The sequence below is a fragment of the Syngnathus leptorhynchus genome, chromosome 4 (genome assembly GCF_054491065.1).
Source record: "Syngnathus leptorhynchus isolate UIUO chromosome 4, UIUO_Slep, whole genome shotgun sequence".
Classification (NCBI taxonomy): Eukaryota; Metazoa; Chordata; class Actinopteri; order Syngnathiformes; family Syngnathidae; genus Syngnathus; species Syngnathus leptorhynchus.
The window spans coordinates 15,857,802-15,876,736 of record NC_141198.1 but is presented as its reverse complement, the minus strand read 5'-3'; the positions used below and the strand labels follow the sequence as shown (position 1 = coordinate 15,876,736).

Below are 18,935 nucleotides of genomic sequence, written 5' to 3'. Positions count from 1 at the left end.
AAGGCAATCGGACAGTAAAGATCCCCAACAGTGCACTTTCAACTTTACCCAAGATGAGGATCCCCTCCCCCCCAATTACCAGAAACCACGTCATTATCTACTGCCAAGGTCTCCAATACCCAGATTCGGTTGGGGAATCCCAACAAATTAACAAAAGCGGAGGACGGCCCGAGAGCATTCGCTTCGAGGTCCGCTGCACACGTTTGCCATTCCTGGGATGCAACCCATAAGAGATGAAAAGGACGAGGAGACTGAGGAGGGACCACAAAAGACAAAGTGATAGCGAGGGGAGAATTCAGTAAGAAAGACGGCAACGGAAAACAATGAGCACTTTTATCGAGGCCGTCCGCGCGTTGTTAAAGCAGCTAATAAATGACCTGTGTAGCGAGCCCTTCACTTCGCATTGTGCCAAATAATTTAAGACTTAGACCAGGGCGGTAAAGTTAACTGTGAGCAGCGATGAGATGTAACTAAGTCAACCCAAGCACTTTCTTACTTTTATGACTTTACTTTTAATACTTTCCACACCTTACTTGGTCAAAATTAACTGCAGCAAATCGAACAAAAATCGGAAACGAAAATCCCAAGTGCCGTGAGTGCTTTCCTTTTTTTCCAGTTGAACTGCCGATCGCAAAAACTACAGCCTACTCTTGAAAGGAAGACACCTGACCCTTAAAAAAAAAAAAAAAAAAAAGGGTTCCTCATCACGTACACGCTTTCATATCAACGCCATCTAGCACATGTTGCTAACGACCTGGCATGGGGGCGTCTCAAGTCAAGATAAGAGAATCCCTCAGCTTGCGTGCACCTCGGGACAAACATGGCGACGACGTTGATAGCATTTGACTGCTGCAATTATTGAACAGATTTAGCACCAGAAATGATCATTGCCCGTACAGCCAACTTGTGTCCACCGTATTTCTAAAGCTATCTAGAAGGAGCAACGACAAGGTACTAAAGTTCTGGCCGAATGGGATCGGATCTCAAGGAATTCACCAAATCATCTGTAAGTATCCTGTTTTAAGGGGGCAATGTTGTAAGATGAGTTTGAGCAACAACAACAACAACAACAAAATTGACCTGGAAACAGACGACTTCCTTTAGCAACGAACGCAAGAAGTCTGTCCGGTTACAATGTCCTGTTGAGACCGGCGGCGATTTGGATCGTGTCTCAATTACCACGCTTTTCGCTGTATTTTAGGAAGAATCCGACACAGATGCTTATAGACTGACTCCAAACAGAAGCGCCTTTTGTACCTCCGGGAGCGGCGTCGCCACGGTGATGCCATTCTCATCCGTGCAGAGAAACTTTCCTCACTATGGTGAATCCTTTAAGTGTTGCCTGTCTGCTTGACTTCCTGTTGTCTTGCTTGGGCAGTCTCAAATGGAGCCGAGTTCTTAAATGAATTGCCATCGGAGCATTTGGGATGAGCGGTCCTCGAGCCGCTCTTGACGGGTCTCCTAGGTCTTGTCTCGCACTCACAAATGAGGGACAATCCTATGATATAATGTTGACTCATAAAAATGGCAACCTAGTCTCGACCGCAGATAATCTGATCTTGACCAGGAACAAAGAGCATAATCGTAGAAGCCAGAACTTGGTTTCCTCTGATCTTGACTACACTACCACCACTTAATCTTCCTAAATCATGGTCGCCTGAGAAGAAATTGGGGGGGGGGGGGGGGCCCATTTTAGCTCCACAGCAGAGCGGATCAAAGGCCATCGACAATTTTTTTGTAGACGCCCAAACCAAGTTGATCTAATCTGACTACAACATCAGTCTGTAGCCAACCTACAGTCAAAAAACACAAATGATGTTTGTTGATCATTAGTCTCATTCTTTCTGCACTGCCCCCCTGTGGTTTGGAGGGACGTCAAATCGAACCCCAAGCGGGTGCTATATCTCACGGCGCGACAGGAACCGAGACCGTGACCCGTCAATTCTCGACGAGCCGTAACGCCGAGCCTCTCACATCTCTTACTCGCGCTGCCTTGACATCAAAAGGGGGTTAGCGCCTTCGAGGGAGAGCCAAGCCAGATGAGGCGAAACACACCTGTTTTCCATCCCGCTGTTTGTGCATCGCTTGGCTGGTATGTGAGGAATGTAAATTACATGTGTTTTGGTTGCGTTGCAAGGGGGGGTTACGGTGTTCAGCCCCCCCCCCCCGAAACCTCCGACGAGGTCCGACGTAATTACGGGGTCCGGAGACAAAAAGAAGGAGGGAGAAATCAAAGGGTCTGTGCTCGAGGAAACGCAATCTGTGGCCGTAGATCAAATGCGTGGCTTATCTTCCTTGTTTATGCCTGACAGGCATCATTATCACGTTGCCTGGTCTCAAAGGCCCGCCAGGGTGGGGAGACACTGAAGCCATTGTTTCAAAGTTAAACAGGAGGACTTGAGCAGTAAACTGGCCACCCCTCATCTTTTTGTATACTGACATTTGGGGTTGATGGTGTGGGTGCAGGCGGCTCTTTAGTTCAGCCGGTGGTTCTCAACCTGGGGTCTTGGAACTTCAGGGCATCCAGAAGGTATAGCTCAGAGGTCCAAATTGAGTTGCAATTTTGCTACACAATGTTTTACGGCAATTCAATCTGAATCTTTGTGAGGTCATTTTTTAATCTGGAAAATAAAGATGTCCAGAATCAAAGGTGAAATATTGAAATATAGTTTATTTGTGTGTCCTTCGTTGTTAATATCAAAACATACTGATGTTCTCGTTTTTGCGGGATTACTACTTTTATGTCCTGACAAATGACATTCTTGTAGACACAGAATAATACTTTTGGATTTTTATTGAGTAATTAGAAAATAAAAAAAAGTATCTCAAGTCATGTTTAATATACGAGTAAAGTTTTTGATTAAAAAAAAGTTAAATAATTTGTTGATTATTCAAATTAAATTTGTTATTGTAACAAACAAAATGCACAAATTAATCAATAAAATATGAACACTAAATACTTAACTATCAGCAAAATCAATGATTCCACATTTTTAATCTAAATTTAAATCTCACCAAAAAATACTCAAATTAGAAAACAATCATTTGTATGATTTTTGATACAGAAAACTATTTTTACAACAACAACAAAACAGGACTAAATAAAGCATTTAACGTGTGGATTCATGAATCGTTCACTAAAATCTGAGTGAATTATTATTTCATTCTTAAAATGAACTCTGACCTACAAATGAAACCCTGGAGGGCAAACATTCGACCACCTCGCATTCTGCCTGCGGCACACTCGCTGCTCTTCTGATTAGTTATTTCCTGTTGTGGCGACTTCCTGTCAGTCATCTTCGCTGCGTGAGTGAGGGCAAATTTTCGAGAATGCCAATTGTTTTCATCCAACTCGTTTGTTAGGTTATAGGCTCTTGATTGCAGTTTCAGTTACAAGGACGACACAAATTGTACTTCATTCCATGTATCATCTTGGTTACACTCTACAGCTCAAGTGACAAATGATTTCTGCTCCCGGATTCCAATATGGGTCACATTCAAAAAAAAAAAGTCTCACCTTCAAGAAAAAAAAAGGGATATGGTAACCTTGAGTTCTGGGTTTATCAATAGAACTGAACCACTCAGGGCAAACATATTGGGAATTAATATTCTATGATGAAAAAAAAGTTTCATTCCAAGTTCAGCACTTAAGTTGTTTTAGCCTCAACTCGTCTTTGCGAAACTTTTAATTGTCTTTTTTTTTTTAAGCGGTCCGGTCACAACGTGCAGACATCGCCCATTCGCGGCGTATCCGATCTCAGCTAAAAGAGTTTTTATTGTCTCCAGAATCACAATAACAGCGCCACAACGAGCCGCTAAAGAGGCCCGCGCAGTCCCCCTTTTTTGAAAAAGCCGGCGTCTCCGATTCCCGATCTGGCTTCTGAAAGCGATCCCCCCTTTTCACTGTGGTTTGTCCGACTGTGGGAAGAGCGACCGTACCGGGAAGCAGATGGTTCGGTTACAAGACAAGAACGGTGGGCGGGGGAGGGAATGGGCTATCCCACCGGCCTCAGTTACGGAGGATCCATTGAGGGCCGGAAGATTCTGTTTCATGGTGTCGGTAGAGTGTGACCGACTCGCTGTTATGGGGGGGGGGGTTAAACTGGACCCGTTCTATCTTGACCTTTAATGCGGGAGGCCACCCGAAGACTTGAATTTCAGCCATGGTGATTGCAGAACTTTGGCATGGCAATGGTTTGTCATTGGCTGGTCAACACGAAGGACAAAGACTTTTGTTTAGACTGAGACGAGTGCAGTTAAGCACCTCACTTGCAAAATATCTTAAGTTTATCCTTACAACTAATTTATGCTGGAAAACACTGACATCGAAATATCAATGACGTCATCAATTCATTGTTCAACTTTCAAGCGCTACCGTGACCAAACCCGCCGAGCCACTTTGTTGCTACGTTTGCGGTCCACTTTGACTCGCTCTGAATCTTTTGTTCCAATGTTTGCTCAGCCGTTGACGCGCGTCGCACATATTCATGTCATCGGGCAGGAAATGTACGGCGACGCAAATAAGCAGCAAAGTGACTTCCGATAAAAAAAGAAAGTCGAGTTCGTCGGACAGGTCACGTTTGACTCATGAGCTATTTAATATCCCGCCATTTGTCATGTGTTGCTGCTTAGGATCAAAAGGCAGAATTCCATGTGACCCTACAAAAGACGTGCTTTTTTTTTTTTTTCCCTGCTCGCAACCAAAATTGGAGCGATGATTGGCAAGAAGTGCGGAAGATGTTTGAAATGTCACGAGCTTTATTAAAAGCATGCTCTGAAAAAAAAAAACTACAAAGACCAAATGTCAGAACGTTTTTTTTCGGCTGGGGATATAAAAAGAAATCCAAATGGCCCAAACCGCTAGTGAGGCTCCAAGTGGGACTCGCCCAGAGCTGATTTTTTTTTTTTTTGGGGGGGGGGGGACATTCACATTGGATTGAACACGACTGAGCAAAGTCTGTTTCGTAATCTGGCCCACATCAGGAAACCCCCTAATTTGATTCCAAATGATTTTTTGCACATGAAAGCAATTGCTACTACGACTGAGCCGCTCACGTGTTGGCCGTTTTGTGGCTTCACGTGGTCCCCATTTTTTCCCTTCCTGTTCCATTGTGGCTTCCTGTTCCTTTCCTGTTTCCTTGCTGCTCTTTATTGTTTCCCCATTCCCGTCATCTCTTAGTCCAAGAGACTTTCGATAAAAAACAGGCTTGCCCGTGAGGACACGTAAAGTCGTGGTTTGGGGCAGCGAGAGCTTGGCAGCGTGGGCCGGTGGCCATTTCAAAACGTGTAAAACGGAATTCAGGAAAGGGGGAATAACAAGCGCGGGATGTAGGGAGGTACCGCCATCAAACCAAAGCAGGCCTTTGAACGTGACAGGCCCGCCCGCCCGCCAGCAGTCACGGCGGCAGGATAATAAGCACCACTGCGTTGCTAATAAGCGGCTACGTTTTTCCGGCGGGGGAGGCACTTCGATCCCTTGGCACGGATGGCAGAGCGAGGGAGGGCGTCGCCTGCCTGCGAAACGTCACCCCCCCCGAGGGTATTTCCGCTCGCTGACCTCTTGTCACTCAATTGTCAATTCTGTTCACGAATGCAAGGAAAGAAAAGACTTTTTGAATTCCTTCGGCTTCCTGCCGCCGACGTCTTCAAATGGGGACGATACGTGATGGGTCATTCGCCTTGGAAATTGGAGCACGGGGGACCTGGATGTCTGAGCACGTAAAGCGAGCGGTGTGGCTTTTGTTTCGCTCCGGTTAGCTTATCATATTCCGCCACGCGGTAGATAAGACAACAAACAATCCACACGGCAGATAAAATCGTATATCTTCGATCATCTTGATATTCAAAGATTCACTTCAAACTGTCGAAATGCATAAGATGAAACTTGAACTTGACATTCACAATAGAAAATATGATACACAACAAAATAAAAGGCCCAAAGCGTTTCATGACTGCGAACACTCCCTTTGGTTTTGCTCCATGTGTGTTCATGTACAGCCGACAGTCAAATGCGTTTGCGTCATCTCGCTGTGTGTGTGTGTGTGTGTGCAGTCCAAACACACACACACACACACACACACACACACACACACACAAACACCTGCGCAAACTGACAACTGGAGCCAGACGCCGACTTGGCAACCTTTGACGAACACGCCCTGCTCGGTTGAAGAAGAGTTCATGTTTTGCACACAAGGGAGCAAACACACACACACATAACCAACAGTTGGCTGCCTTCATAAGATACCGTATGTAAACTCACTAGTGACAACAAAATCTATCAAATAGGAACGGCTGCATTCACTTTTCTGTTCCATTTTTGGTGAAGTAATATTGACGGGAAATATGATGGATATGTTTGGATGCAAATTAAAAGTACAAAGAAGAAAAAGGAAGGTGCGTGACTGATCATCATTTTGGTCAAAGCTAAAATCCAATTTGGCCAAAGACTCAAAAGTTGTTTTCATTTTTTCCAGTAAAGTATGGACATCATTTCAATTGGAAAATATTTCATTGTCGAAAAGTTGAAAGACTGAAGATTTGACAATTCTAATTGACAAGACCATCTAGACAATAAATCGATTATTAGTGATTGATAAATGATTAGCTGTCAATTAATCGTCTCATATCCAGTAAACTGATCTTGAATTATGGCGAGGATGTGGAATCGATTGTCGATTAATCAATTCAGTTTGGTTCGATTGATTCCCGCCATAATTCAACATCAGCTTACTGAATAATCAGCCAAAAATCTTCAATTATTAAACTTCAATAATATTAAACGATCCAAAACTATCAGGCAGATCATTTTGACGTTAATATCGTCATCTCAATCCAAGTCTGTCAAAGAGCAAGACAGCATTCCTCAGCAGGCCTCTGCTTGACGGGGCCCGAGCTAACCGTGTTAGCCTGGGAGGGTAAAGGCAGGATGTGACGCGCTCGGTGCCAGAGTTATCCCTGGAAGAATGAGAGAAATCCTTCACGGACAAAATGCAAGTTTGACTTCCAAATTGCAAGCAATGGAAGAAAATGACACAGAAAACGTCCATCCTTTGCCGATTGCGTTTGTAAACGTTGAGTAAACGAGTCGAGAGGGAGGAAAATGAAAGAGACACTAAACATGGACGCATTTTTGTTCTGATTATTCATGTGCATTTTCCTAAAAAAAATAAAAAAAATAAAAAATAAAAATAATGGTGCCAACGGGTCTGTTCTAAGATTCCCAATGAGTGGAAAAAAAAAAAAAAAAATCAAAACAAAATTGGAGCAATCACAAAAATGGCAATATTTGAACATGTTTTCAAACAAGGGGAATCCCAAAAGGAAACCATAGCTCCAATAACATCTCATCAAAGAATACCGGGACATGTTATTGCAACACTTATCTCCACTACATCTGTCAAGCAAAGGAATCCAAACAAAAACAAGGCGTCAGGCGTGTTTCCACAGCAAACGTGATTTCATATGCAAATGTGCTCGCCACATGCACTGGCCGACATGGGCGGATGCTCCACGAGGTTTTTTTTTTTTTTAAAAAAAAGCTTTTCTGGGCCTTTTTTTTTTCCGTAGCCAAAATAGACCAAATGAAAAACGGTCATTACATCTTAAGAGGTCTTGTAAACACATGAAATGATTGTTGAATACGCAATCGACTCCCCTTCCTCTCGTTCCCCGCTCGGCGTTATGAGGGGGAATACCGCGGCTTTAAATACTTTTGTGTTAATACATAGGTGCACATGGGAGCAGTTACGCAGCGGCCCAGATGGCCGACCCTCTAATTTGAAGCCCGAAGGGTGTTATTAAGAAGACAAAAAAATTAAAAAGGAAAGCCTGCGGATTTTTGCTGCTTCTGACATGAAAGGCGGCGCAAATTACAGCAAAAGGCAGGCAGGGCTCGGTTTTTGCGGTCAGCCTTATTAGATATCGGCGAGGAGGTTATGACCCAATATTGTGCGCGGGGGGGAGGTGCGCACATGCTCCAGAGTGTGATGCAAAAAAAAAAAAAAAAAACTGAAAGGGGACCTGTATTAAAAAAATAAAATAAAAATTGTTTGCATTGCAAAGCAGTGCTGTTAAAGTCGTCTGGAGGACATTCAAATCAAATGTAAAGAAGCCTGGGACAGGATTTTTTTTTTATTTTGACCACTGAGGTGGACACTATAATAATAATATCTATGACTTTGAGCGTGCATGGCTTTAGAGGGCGGGGCCTAGCCCGGTGAGTGACGTACGTGTCGGGGAAAGTGAGCGGCTGTGAGTGAACGCGATCAAGAATTGTTGTGAAGTGGATTTCAAGCATATTATTCTTGACTGTAATGCATCTAAAGATAAATGAGTTAAAGTCAAGAATATCATCATAAACACCATACATTGCTTATTAGCTACCCATTATTTTTAACGCATTTAGACGGAATTCGAGCGTTTCATGTGTCCGACTAAAGCCGTCATATGTCAGATTCAGCACTTTCAAGAATTCAAAAGTGATAAATCAGTTGAATTTTGCATTTAAATAATAGCAGCTAGGTGAAATTCGACTGTATTGCTAAATACTCCATGTTGCGCTAGAAACGTTTTTGTAACACATTAGCAAGGAAGAGAAGTCATTTCTCTTTTCTGATCAAAATGTTCAAATTTTTACCTCATTTCAAGAATTCCAGTCATAAAGTCGTATAAATTAATATTTGCATCAACGCATCGGAGAAGGTATGCATACAAAGTAAATGCAAACATCAAAAATTGTGATTTGGTTTCATCTGTGCGTAAACGGATCTCATCTTCCAGATTTAATTATTTTGTATATTGCTGATATTTAGCCCAAAATGACAGCATTTCCAACAACCTCAAAGTAATCATTCACATTCATATCAACATACTCTATATTTTGATTTGATTTGTGATTCACATTTTAATATCAATGCATGCATATTGATCCAAAACACGGGCACGCTCAAGAATTCCAACGCAACAGTGCACATCGGAATAGAAACCAATTCGGACCCAACCACAAACTTAAAACGCGCCTTTTCTGCACAATATCCAACAATAAGAGAAGATATTCTGAACGCTATGTCTGATATTTTAGTTTTAGATGCCGTTCGCAAGTGTTGCTGATGGGGGGGGGGGACATCGCTGCGTGCGTCCGCCGAAGGGAGACGCTTTCTCCCCGCACCGGAGCGAAACCGACTCAGGGGTTCCGCGACGGAGCAAAGTTCAGATGCGTGAGAAAGGAGAAACAGAAATAAACACCGAAGACAAAAGAGAAGAAGATGACAGAAAAAAAAAGTTGAATCAAGAGAACAGGTTGTGGACTCACCGGTGTCGAAGTGAGAGAGAGAAGCGGAAGACAGGAAGCAGAAACCGGCCAGGAACAGCGAAGACGCGGCGCTCCAGGGGTTCATGGTCCCAGGTGGGCTCAGCTTTCCGCTCGACTCACGCTCGACTCTGCAAGTCCGTGAAATGAGCCGGCAGCCTACTCGCCGTGGTGGGGTGGAGGGAGGGAGGCGCGGAGGGATCCAATTTCCAGCCCATGTGACGGGAAACCCAGCCAAACACTTTCAACCTGCGACAGGGAGGAGGTGGAAGGGCTTAGTCAAGTGTTCAAAGTCAGTCTTTCCCAATTTGAGTTAGCCCAAGGCACATATGGATGTCAGAAAAGTTGTAGCAAAAGTTTTTTTTTCTCCCAAAAAGTGTGCACAGTAATCCTACAGTGGATCCCCCCCCAATACTCACGGTTCGCCAACCGCGGATTCACGTATTGTTTTTTTTTTCATCCATCCATTTTCTGAACCGCTTTGTCCCCCACGGGGGTAGCGGGCCTATACCAGTCGTCATCGGGCAGTAGGCGGGGGACACCCTGAACTGGTTGCCAGCCAATCGCAGGGCACATAGAGACGAACAACCATCCGCACTCGCACTCACACCTAGGGGCAATTTGGAGTGCTCAATCGGCCAGTGCCCGGAGGAAACCCACGCGGACACGGGGAGAACATGCAAACTCCACACAGGGAGGGGCGGAGGTGGAATCGAACCCGCACCCTCCTAACTGTGAGGCGGACGTGCTAATATCAGTGCGCCGCCCACTTTGTTGGGGGGTAAAAAAAATTATAGAATTGCTCCACAAAAATTTTTGTGTATTAGTGGGGGAAAAGTAGCACTCTATAATATCGTACTTTATCATAGAGTAATTACACAATTGAAAATAATTTAAGGTTTTTTTTTTTTTTACTTTGCATCAACTGAATGTTACTCTAGATCTGGTGTGACCATCCTGGCCACAGGGGGGCAGTATAAGAGATGATCATATTGATTATTGAGACTGTATGAATCCCATAAGACAGTCCTGTGCTACTTTGCTATCAATAGCGTTTTTGTTGTTTTATTATTTTTTTTTTGGGGGGGGGGGGCACAAAAGAAAACAAACATGAGTCTCAAATTTACTGTTCTGCTTGACGCACTTCTTTCTCCACATTCTTGGAATCTTCTGTGAATTATTTGATGTCATAATAATATTAATGGGAAGTAAGCAAACTCAGTGTGTGAAAAGGACAACAGACAGAAAGGCCACTCAAGGCAAACATCATTAAACCACTCCATTAAATGACACTAATTAGCTTTAATTGAGAGCGGTATGTAATTATTTTTAGGCTGATGTGACAGTCACACAAACAGGTCCTGCATGTGCTAAATTTCAGTGAGGAACAGCACCCCCTAGTGCTGATCAAGTGTATTGGTGCTTTGAAAAGGCATAAACGAGCTTTATAACTTTTGAAAACATAAGTGGCGCCCTGAGATAAGAGTTTAATCTCGTCATTTAGAACACTCATGAGTGGGAATGCCATGAAACCAACGCCTCCAAGTATAACGTGTTTTGCATGAGCGCAATCGCGCTTTGTAATGACGTGAATAAATATCAAGTAAAGAATTCCACGTTTGGGCATTTTGAGCAAGACATTGCGGCTTCTTCTGGTGTGTTTCATTACAACACAGTCACACAATAGAAGAAGAGTTTCACAACTCATATAAATGACACAATAAGCCGCATTTATTCGTCGTTCTATCGAGAGGATAAAGAATATATGCCTCGGGGGGTATTGTGTTTAAAAAGTAGCCAAACAAAGGCTCTTATCTTAATAAATTCTTATGTTGAGTCACTCGTATCTCAAGGCATGCTAACAATTGTCCAGCGTGTTGGCTCAAAGTTAGCTAAAATAGTGCAGCTAATATCATTGCCTGCATCCATACTTTGCTTATGGAGGGCTGACATCTCTCCATTAGTGCGTGTCAGAAACAACATGTGATTGTCCAAATGTTTGTAAAATGAAGTGTAAAAGTCAATGTTCCCCAAGGGTGGGGTGGGGGGGGTCATTTGAGGATGCTAGGACGAAGGGTCCGTTCAGCAGCGTCTCCGTGGTTAGTGGAAACACATGTTGACAGCCATTACTCACAAGAGTGAGAGGCAGCTGATACGCCTTCAAACAAAATCCTTTCAATCTCAGCTCGGGCCCTTGCGTGTCAATGTGTTTCGCATTTCCTGTTTTGGCAGGAAGCGCGCTCGTCCTTGGAAGCGCACCTCTGCTGTGGTGCGCTTCAACACAAATTGTACAGATTATGCAATTGCTTCACAATGCGAAACACTTCTTGGGTGTTTTCGGAATGTGTCGATTTTATGGATTCAATTGATCGTTTCAAAGAAATAAAATGTGTGACAATTTCTAATAACTCACTCCTTTACAGTGGCAGGCGGGAACAAAAAAAAAAAAAAAAAGTTCCCCGCCTCGTTAAGCACATCGTTATTAAGCGGGAATGTACCGCAACGTTGTCTTTTTCTCTTCTCGTTCCCGAGGCCCGGAACAAAGGCCGGCGGTGCATTCTGGGAGTCGCCAGACGGTGGGAATTCCCACACCTGCTCCTGAACACACAGGTGATATCATAAATCTCCTGATGCGCCCAATTACGACCGAGACTTTTTTTTCATATCAGGAGATCTTATCCAGTTTCAGACGGTACTCGAGTATGACACGCCGTCTTTGATGCTGAAACTCCTTCCATGCTGGAATGAGCGCGGACCTCGGCACACTGCTCATCAAATGCGGCCTTTTTGTTTTTTGATTTCGTTGTTCTGTGTGTTCTGTAAATTTCGTAGCTTCTGAGGTAGTCTTGAAAGTGGAAGAGTCGACATCAATCCCCCACCACTTTACATTCCATGTCAGTGCCTTTAAAGCACTTGTCTGTGTTTTTTTTTTCCTATCTGCAAAAGGAAGACAAATGTCCGCAAAGCTGTGGTGAATTTGTATTTTTCTTTCTTACGGAGCATGACTGATTGGCTTTTTAATAGCTTCCTGTGCCGCTCCGCGAGAAAACATCTGGGAGGTCGGACCGAGTCCGCCAGCTCTGCGCTGAAAAGACGCGGCATGGAAAATCAGACCGAGCGCCTCGGGGGGTGAAGTGTAGCCTCAAAGGGGGTTAAAAGGGGTGGGGGTCTTTACGTCTGCAGCCGTTTAGTTGGAATGGCCTGTAAAAAAAAAAGCGGCACAGAAGCTGAGGGTCAACCGTAGGTCACGCCACTGACATCACTTCAAATTCTGCCATGGAAATGCACGCCGTCGCCCCCTGGTGAATAGGGCAGTGCCCAGCTCTTCATTAACCAAGTTTCACTTATTTAAATTACGAATTAATTATACATTTATCCAAATTAGGCGTGTTGGTCCTCGGTGGAGGTCTTTTACTTTGAAAAAAATGACGATATCTGTACGGAGAACATTTAAAAAGAAAAAGAACAAACTATCTAAAACCACTTAACACGTTTTTATTCGACATCTGTGGGACAGCAAAAAAAAAAAAAAAAAGCAGCAGACAGGCACAGACAGATCACATTTTACATCCTCATTTGATTCATTGCAATCCCAAAGGCAAATAAATAATCAGAGGGGAAAAGATGCGGTGGCTTAATTGCCTCGGCTGCCTCGGGAGTAAACTCCGACTGGGGCATGAAAGACGGGAACGTTACGTTTCTATTTTGATGACATTCGTCGAATTTGAATTAAAAAAAAAAAAAATTCCCAGATGGAGGCACACCGACTTTGTGGTCAGAGAACATCAAAGTGTGTAGAAAGAAAGAAAGAAAGAAAGAAAGAAAGAAAGAAAGAAAGAAAGAAAGAAAGAAAGAAAGAAAGAAAGAAAGAAAGAAAGAAAGAAAGAAAGAAAGAAAGAAAGAAAGAAAGAAGAAAAAACAAAACATTTTGGGCTAAGTTTTTGCAGATGATTATCGACAGAAATGAGAGGCTTAATTTGTTCGGAAAATAAAAACCATTTTACTATAAACACAGAAAGATGCGTCTTATGCATTGTTGTTCTCTCTTAACGTATTATCTTTAAAAATGTTTGTATTCATTTCAAAGTGTATTTCACTGTAAATAAAGTTGAGGAACAATCCATATTGGGATCAGTGACCAATCGTTGTTGACTGGAAAAAGGAGTCAAAAATGTCGGTGGGTGGAATGTGGCTTTGCGTCAGCTACCCAAAAAAAAAAATGTTAGGCAGCCTTCAAAGGCTTCTCCTCACTGAGCTTTTCCTTGAGGAGTTGAAGCAAAGGGCACACATGTGCTCCAAACGCAAAGCGAGTGTTGACATGATTTTTATTCCAGCCTCTTGCCAAGCAAGATTTGCGGCTTTTTAACAAAACATCAAGGGGACCCGGGGTCAAAGGGGGGAGGGGGGGGGGGGGGTATTCGTCACATGACTCACGTCACCAAGACTTTCTTGGCTGAAAGGACCGAGACTCTGCTTGACTTTGACTGCGCCACTGCCTTTTTACAATTGGAAGTTGTAATTCTTCTTAGAGGATAAAGAATACACGCCTGGGAGTGCAATACTGTACGTCTGCATGTGTCGCTAACACGGCAACATCAATATTAGTTTTATTTGGGGGGGGTCGTTGGCGTATTGTGCTAGCATTAAGCTAGCAGACTTTCCGGCTAAGTTATGTTAATTAGCAAAATGTTAATTCTGTTCTTCTTCGATCACCGCCTCATGATTTCAGGGATGAAGAAAGTTGATACGGGTTCCAAATCCAACCAGATTTATGTATTGTTTTGAATAGTTTGTCGAAACTATTAACGGAAAGTGACACTGTGACATGATCCTACGCTGTAAAGTCTTAATTCCCTTTCTGGAGCCAATTTGCCAGACGGGCTTCCTTTTTCAGACAGCTTCACCTCCCACTCGCCTCGCTGCTTATTTTTACTCCGAAAATCACTCACTTGACATTTGTGTGGTGAGCCGCCAGCAGACTTGTTCAAACGTGCCTAGGAACCCTGCGTGAAGAAAATACCCCTCGTGAAGCAGCACGTCGTCAGGAGCGACCTGTTGTGTACGCCTGCACACACTCACACACTCATACATCAACTTTCCATATATGAAATCTTTCTTCCATATAGTACAACATAAAAAAAATTTCTTTTAAAGATGAATTGATGTGTCTGCACTTGTTTGATGAGCTTCTGGCCGGGACTGCTTCCACTTAAGGAATGTTTCAGCTTTTTCCCACCGTGCACAGGTGGGTGTCTCCTCTGATGTGGGAGAAGAGGTACAGGTGCACCTTTATCACCTCTAGCGTCCCAGGCCAGGCTGACGTGACAGCAAGCCTTTCATTAGCCAGCAGAGCCGCGAGCTACGCGGCTAGCGAGTCCGCCCGCCCGCCCGCCGGTGCTACCGTTTTGTGCGATACGCTGACAAAAGGGAATTTACGAGTGTGACTTACAGGTCCGGGCCGTGTCGGGGTATCGAATATGCGGGTGGAATGCCTCGCTCTTTGTTGGCACAACATGAAGGCTGGCGGTAGGAGAGGAAATGGGCGGGAAAGACCTGGAGCGAGGCACCAGATAACAGCCGGATCACCTTTCCAACAAACAATTCATCACTTTGGAAAGGCAGAAACTGAACACACTGGCACAATTTGGTGATTTTCAAAAAAAGTGAACTGCTTGGTGTCAGAAGACGAAAAGTGAAGACCATCACGTCCTTTCACGTTTCCCTTCTGAAAACATCTGCGAGCAAACGTCGCTATCGCAAATCCAAAAAGTCTTTCGGCGAAAGCCCGTCCGTGCCCTCAGCTTTACTCTTATCGCACAAAAACATTTGATATCATCTTGAAATAGTTGCATTGTTGCCATGGCAACGGTGCTCTCGGCTACTGTGTGAACCTAATTAACAAATAAATAAGATTTGATTCATTCTTGAAAAACGAAAACATTAGAAGAAATGTTTTTTTTTTTTTTTTATATAAAATGAAAATGTATTTGTTCTCCAAATATCAGACTTTGTTCTTGCGAGCTCACGATTGCATCTCGCAGCCTAAATAAACAGCAAGCAAGAGCTTAGACATTTTTTTTTCAGTTTCTTCATGTCCTAAGTCTTTCTGCCAACAAAGTCAAAGAGGTTGGCTGGCACGTTGACGCAGGCTCATTTGGGATGCAGACGCCGTGGCAGCCCTTTATGAATATGCAGAACAGGCGAGATAAGGACGTCACCCGTGATTAGACTCAGCTTCCTCCACATTTGCGAGTCTTCGCTGGTGCTGTGGATCCGCAGAAACCGGGAGGCTGAGTGGGTGGATGGATGGATGCAGATGTCGCTACAATTCCTTTGACTAAACTCCGGCTGTTGCATTCAACTGCTTGCTAACATATGGAGAGCCTGCGTGGAATGTTACTGTTTGGTTATGAGGGCAGAGTATAAAAAAAAAAAAAAGGAGAAAGGAGTATAAAAAAAATAAAAAGAGTTGTAGTCACAGTGAACTAAAGAACACATTTTGATGAGTAAGTGGTTAAATTTACAAACGGATCGTGTTCAGTTCATTGATTAGGAAAGTTCAATTGTTTTTTTTTTTGGTTTCAGGAAAAACAAGTCAAAGTGATTGATATTTATTCACACACATTTTGAGTTTCTTTGGGAATGTCTTGAAGATTTACTTGAAACTTGTTTCTCCACTCAAAATTTTACTCCATTATAAAATACTGCAAAGTAAAAAAAAAATATTTATGTTTGGAAGAAAATTACATTATTCATGTGTAAATTAGATTTTTTTTTTTTTTTACAGATTCAGACCAATTTGCAGTGCAGGATTATCATGGTCACTCTTGTACAGTACTTTTCTTTATAATGTGGCGGTTGGAGAAAAAAAAAGGGGTAAATACTGCCATCTCGATGCTGGTAGTGTCAATTACATTTGAGCATTTGTTTGTTCTAATCATTAAAAAATTGTTGACATACATTTGATCTCTAAACAAAAATAGTAAAATACCAGCTTAATTCTCACGATCATACAGGACTTTATTCTTCTGAGTGTGAAAAATCAGGTTTTAAAAAAAGTGAGCACTCGTGTGTCAATTACCATTCGTGTGAGTCCAAAATATTTCATTGGCACAATCTGAGAGAGAAAAGCACAACATTGCTTACTTTGACTTCATGGGGTCCAAGTTGTCTTGAAAAATGCTGCGTCATGGTTCTGTGCCATTGGACGTGCAATAGTTTGTTTGTTGCAGTTTCTATCGACACAAAACCTTCGTTAAGCAATGAAACTTATTAACTTTTTATTTGAAAGGAAAACTGAAAATTTTGCAGCAGAAAGATTGGGTTAAGGGGACGATAGCATAAAACATGAAGTAAAACGAAAAAGGAGCTGAGTCATGATTGGATTGGATCCATCGCCATTTCCCGTGTTGCACTACGGCAGGCAGCAACGACGCATGCGCACTTGTAGCTACTCTCCATCAGTCGACTTCCAATGAGCATGAATTAAAATATATATTTAAAAAAATTTTTTTCGCACAAGACAGTTACTACGATATTACAGCCTTCAAATTCACAACTGAATGGCAACGTAGCGAGAGAAAAAAGAAGATTTTTTTTTTAAAAATGTGTCTTGTGAGCTAGCAAGCTAAGAGGCTAGCCCATGTAATTAGCTTATTTCATGACATTTGTGTCCAAATGTACCTTCTTTCCACGGTAGTCGCCTCTTTGGCCGTCTTTTTTCTCTTAAAATGGATGAAAAAGCGACGCTACTGCACGGACGTCAAAAGGCTCGACGGGAAAACTGTTGTTATTACGGGTAAATTTCACCCCTTCCGGCTTTAAACTTACAAATATATGAGTGTTTTTAAAACTACACACCAATTTGTTTTAATTGTACCTATTACAAGTTTCGTAACCATCAACTTATATTTCATTATTCAGAATCAGAAAATGTGTCACACAATTTGTTTAACCTTCTAAATAAATTGTAACGTTGCAACATACTTTTTGTTTTGAATGTTCCAACATATCAAGTATTTTCTGAATTTTTAGATCACACTAATAATAATCCTTAGCAAATATCGCATCAATAAAGGCAATTATTGCATCAATAAAGGCAATTTTAAGAAAAGAAATACATGATGTGTCCAACGACTACATGAAATAGACCAATTGAATATCCCCGCTTCTATTGTGTCCACGACAGGGGGAAGTTCAGGCATCGGCAAGGAGACAGCCGTAGCGTTGGCCTTGAGAGGTGCCCGCGTGGTGATTGCCTGCCGGGATGCGGATAGGGCAGAGAAAGCGGTGCGGGAGATCAAATCCCGCAGTCGCAACCTGGCTGTAATTTGGATGGAGCTGGATCTGGCCAACCTACGCTCAGTGCGCAACTTCTGCAAGAACTTCCTGCAGCGGGAGAAGAGGCTTGACATCTTGATCAATAACGCAGGTGGGTAAGAACCAACGCGAAGAAAACTCCTCGACACACGTGACCTTATAAATGAGCGAGCCGCCCGCCGCCTTCTTCCTCCAGCCATGCCGGCCATCTTGGACTGGACAGACGACGGCTTTAGCATGTGCCTGGGCGTCAATCACCTGGGCCACTTCCTGCTCACCAATCTACTTCTGGGCCGCCTGAAGGAGTGCGCCCCCAGCCGCGTGGTCACGCTCACCTGCTCCAGCTACAAATACCAGAAGCTGGACTTTCAGGACCTCAACTACAACCTGCTGCCCTTCTTCACCTACTGCCGAAGCAAGTTGGCCAACATCTACTTCAGTCACGAGCTGGGTCGCCTCACGCAAGGGAAGGGCGTCACCTCCTATGCGGTGCACCCCGGTGAGACGCCTCGAGGTCCCGTGTGGCATTTTCATTATTTAGGATTTTTCATGAGTTAGTTTCTATTTCATTTTAAATTTTGTCGGTTTCTAGAGGCACATCTGATATATGTTTTTCTGCTTTTCAGTCTTTCAAGTGATAATTTAGTTTTTTTGTTTTTGTTTTTATTAACGTCGTACATGTGCTTTATGCGAGCATCCTATTAAAATGAAGGAACTTGGCTAACACTATGCTAATGGCTAATCAGCATGCTAACAGACAATCCTCATGTTATTTCCACAGGCTTTGTGCAAAGCGAGTGGACATGCCACTATTCGTTTTTGTTCCGAGCTGTGATACGGGTCCTCATGTGGATGTTCTCCGTGTCCTGCGAGGCGGGCACTCAAACCGTGGTCTACTGTGCCGTGTCGGACGAAGCGGCCGTTCACGGCGGCGGATACTTTGTGGATTGCCGGGCGGCCACTTTGCGACCATTTGCCCGTGATGCCGGTGTGGCCAAGAAACTGTGGGAGGCCAGTGAGCGGCTTGTCAAACTGGCATGATGGGTTTTTTTTTTTTTACATTTTTGCCATGATTTTCATGAATGTTATTGTGTTGAGTCATTTAAAAATAAGAGGTTTTGTGTATTCTGTACTAATAAATATTCAATAAATAAAATGTAAGAAAAAATATATATACACCAATACATTTTAATTTAAGGTTTATATTTCAATGTAAAAACAAATAAAATTTTCAAATTGGACTATAAAGAAACTAAAATGTCTGTATTAAGGATCTTTCTCCATTTTATAACAGACGACCGGTGCT

At 43.1% G+C, this 18,935-nt stretch overlaps 2 protein-coding genes across 2 annotated transcripts in view; one reads left to right on the top strand and one right to left on the bottom strand.

The window, feature by feature from the left end:
- Positions 1–15,151, bottom strand: part of kremen1 (kringle containing transmembrane protein 1) — a 33,201-nt gene extending 18,050 nt beyond the window's left edge. The window contains exons 1-2 of the mRNA XM_085910719.1: positions 14,260–15,151; positions 9,314–9,559 (exon numbers count right to left, since the gene is read on the bottom strand). Of these exons, the coding sequence (XP_085766845.1) occupies positions 9,314–9,398 (85 nt within the window). The 5' untranslated portion in view covers positions 9,399–9,559; positions 14,260–15,151. The remainder of the gene's footprint in view (positions 1–9,313; positions 9,560–14,259) is intronic.
- Positions 15,152–16,741: 1,590 nt separating this feature from the next.
- LOC147058450 (retinol dehydrogenase 11) lies at positions 16,742–18,865 on the top strand. Its single transcript, XM_085909327.1, has 4 exons — positions 16,742–17,108; positions 17,499–17,741; positions 17,826–18,128; positions 18,411–18,865. Exons 1-4 carry the CDS (start codon positions 16,988–16,990, stop codon positions 18,668–18,670), a joined length of 927 nt encoding a protein of 308 aa, XP_085765453.1. The 5' UTR covers positions 16,742–16,987; the 3' UTR covers positions 18,671–18,865.
- Positions 18,866–18,935: the final 70 nt, after the last annotated feature.

What these genes read in the sequence shown, in the direction of transcription:
- LOC147058450 (XM_085909327.1), top strand. Translation starts at nt 16,988, where the DNA reads ATGTACCTTCTTTCCACGGTAGTCGCCTCTTTGGCCGTCTTTTTTCTC. An exon ending in CATCTTGATCAATAACGCAG is followed by an intron (nt 17,742 to 17,825) that starts GTGGGTAAGAAC and finishes TTCTTCCTCCAG; the next exon opens with CCATGCCGGCCATCTTGGAC. An exon ending in CTCCTATGCGGTGCACCCCG is followed by an intron (nt 18,129 to 18,410) that starts GTGAGACGCCTC and finishes TTATTTCCACAG; the next exon opens with GCTTTGTGCAAAGCGAGTGG.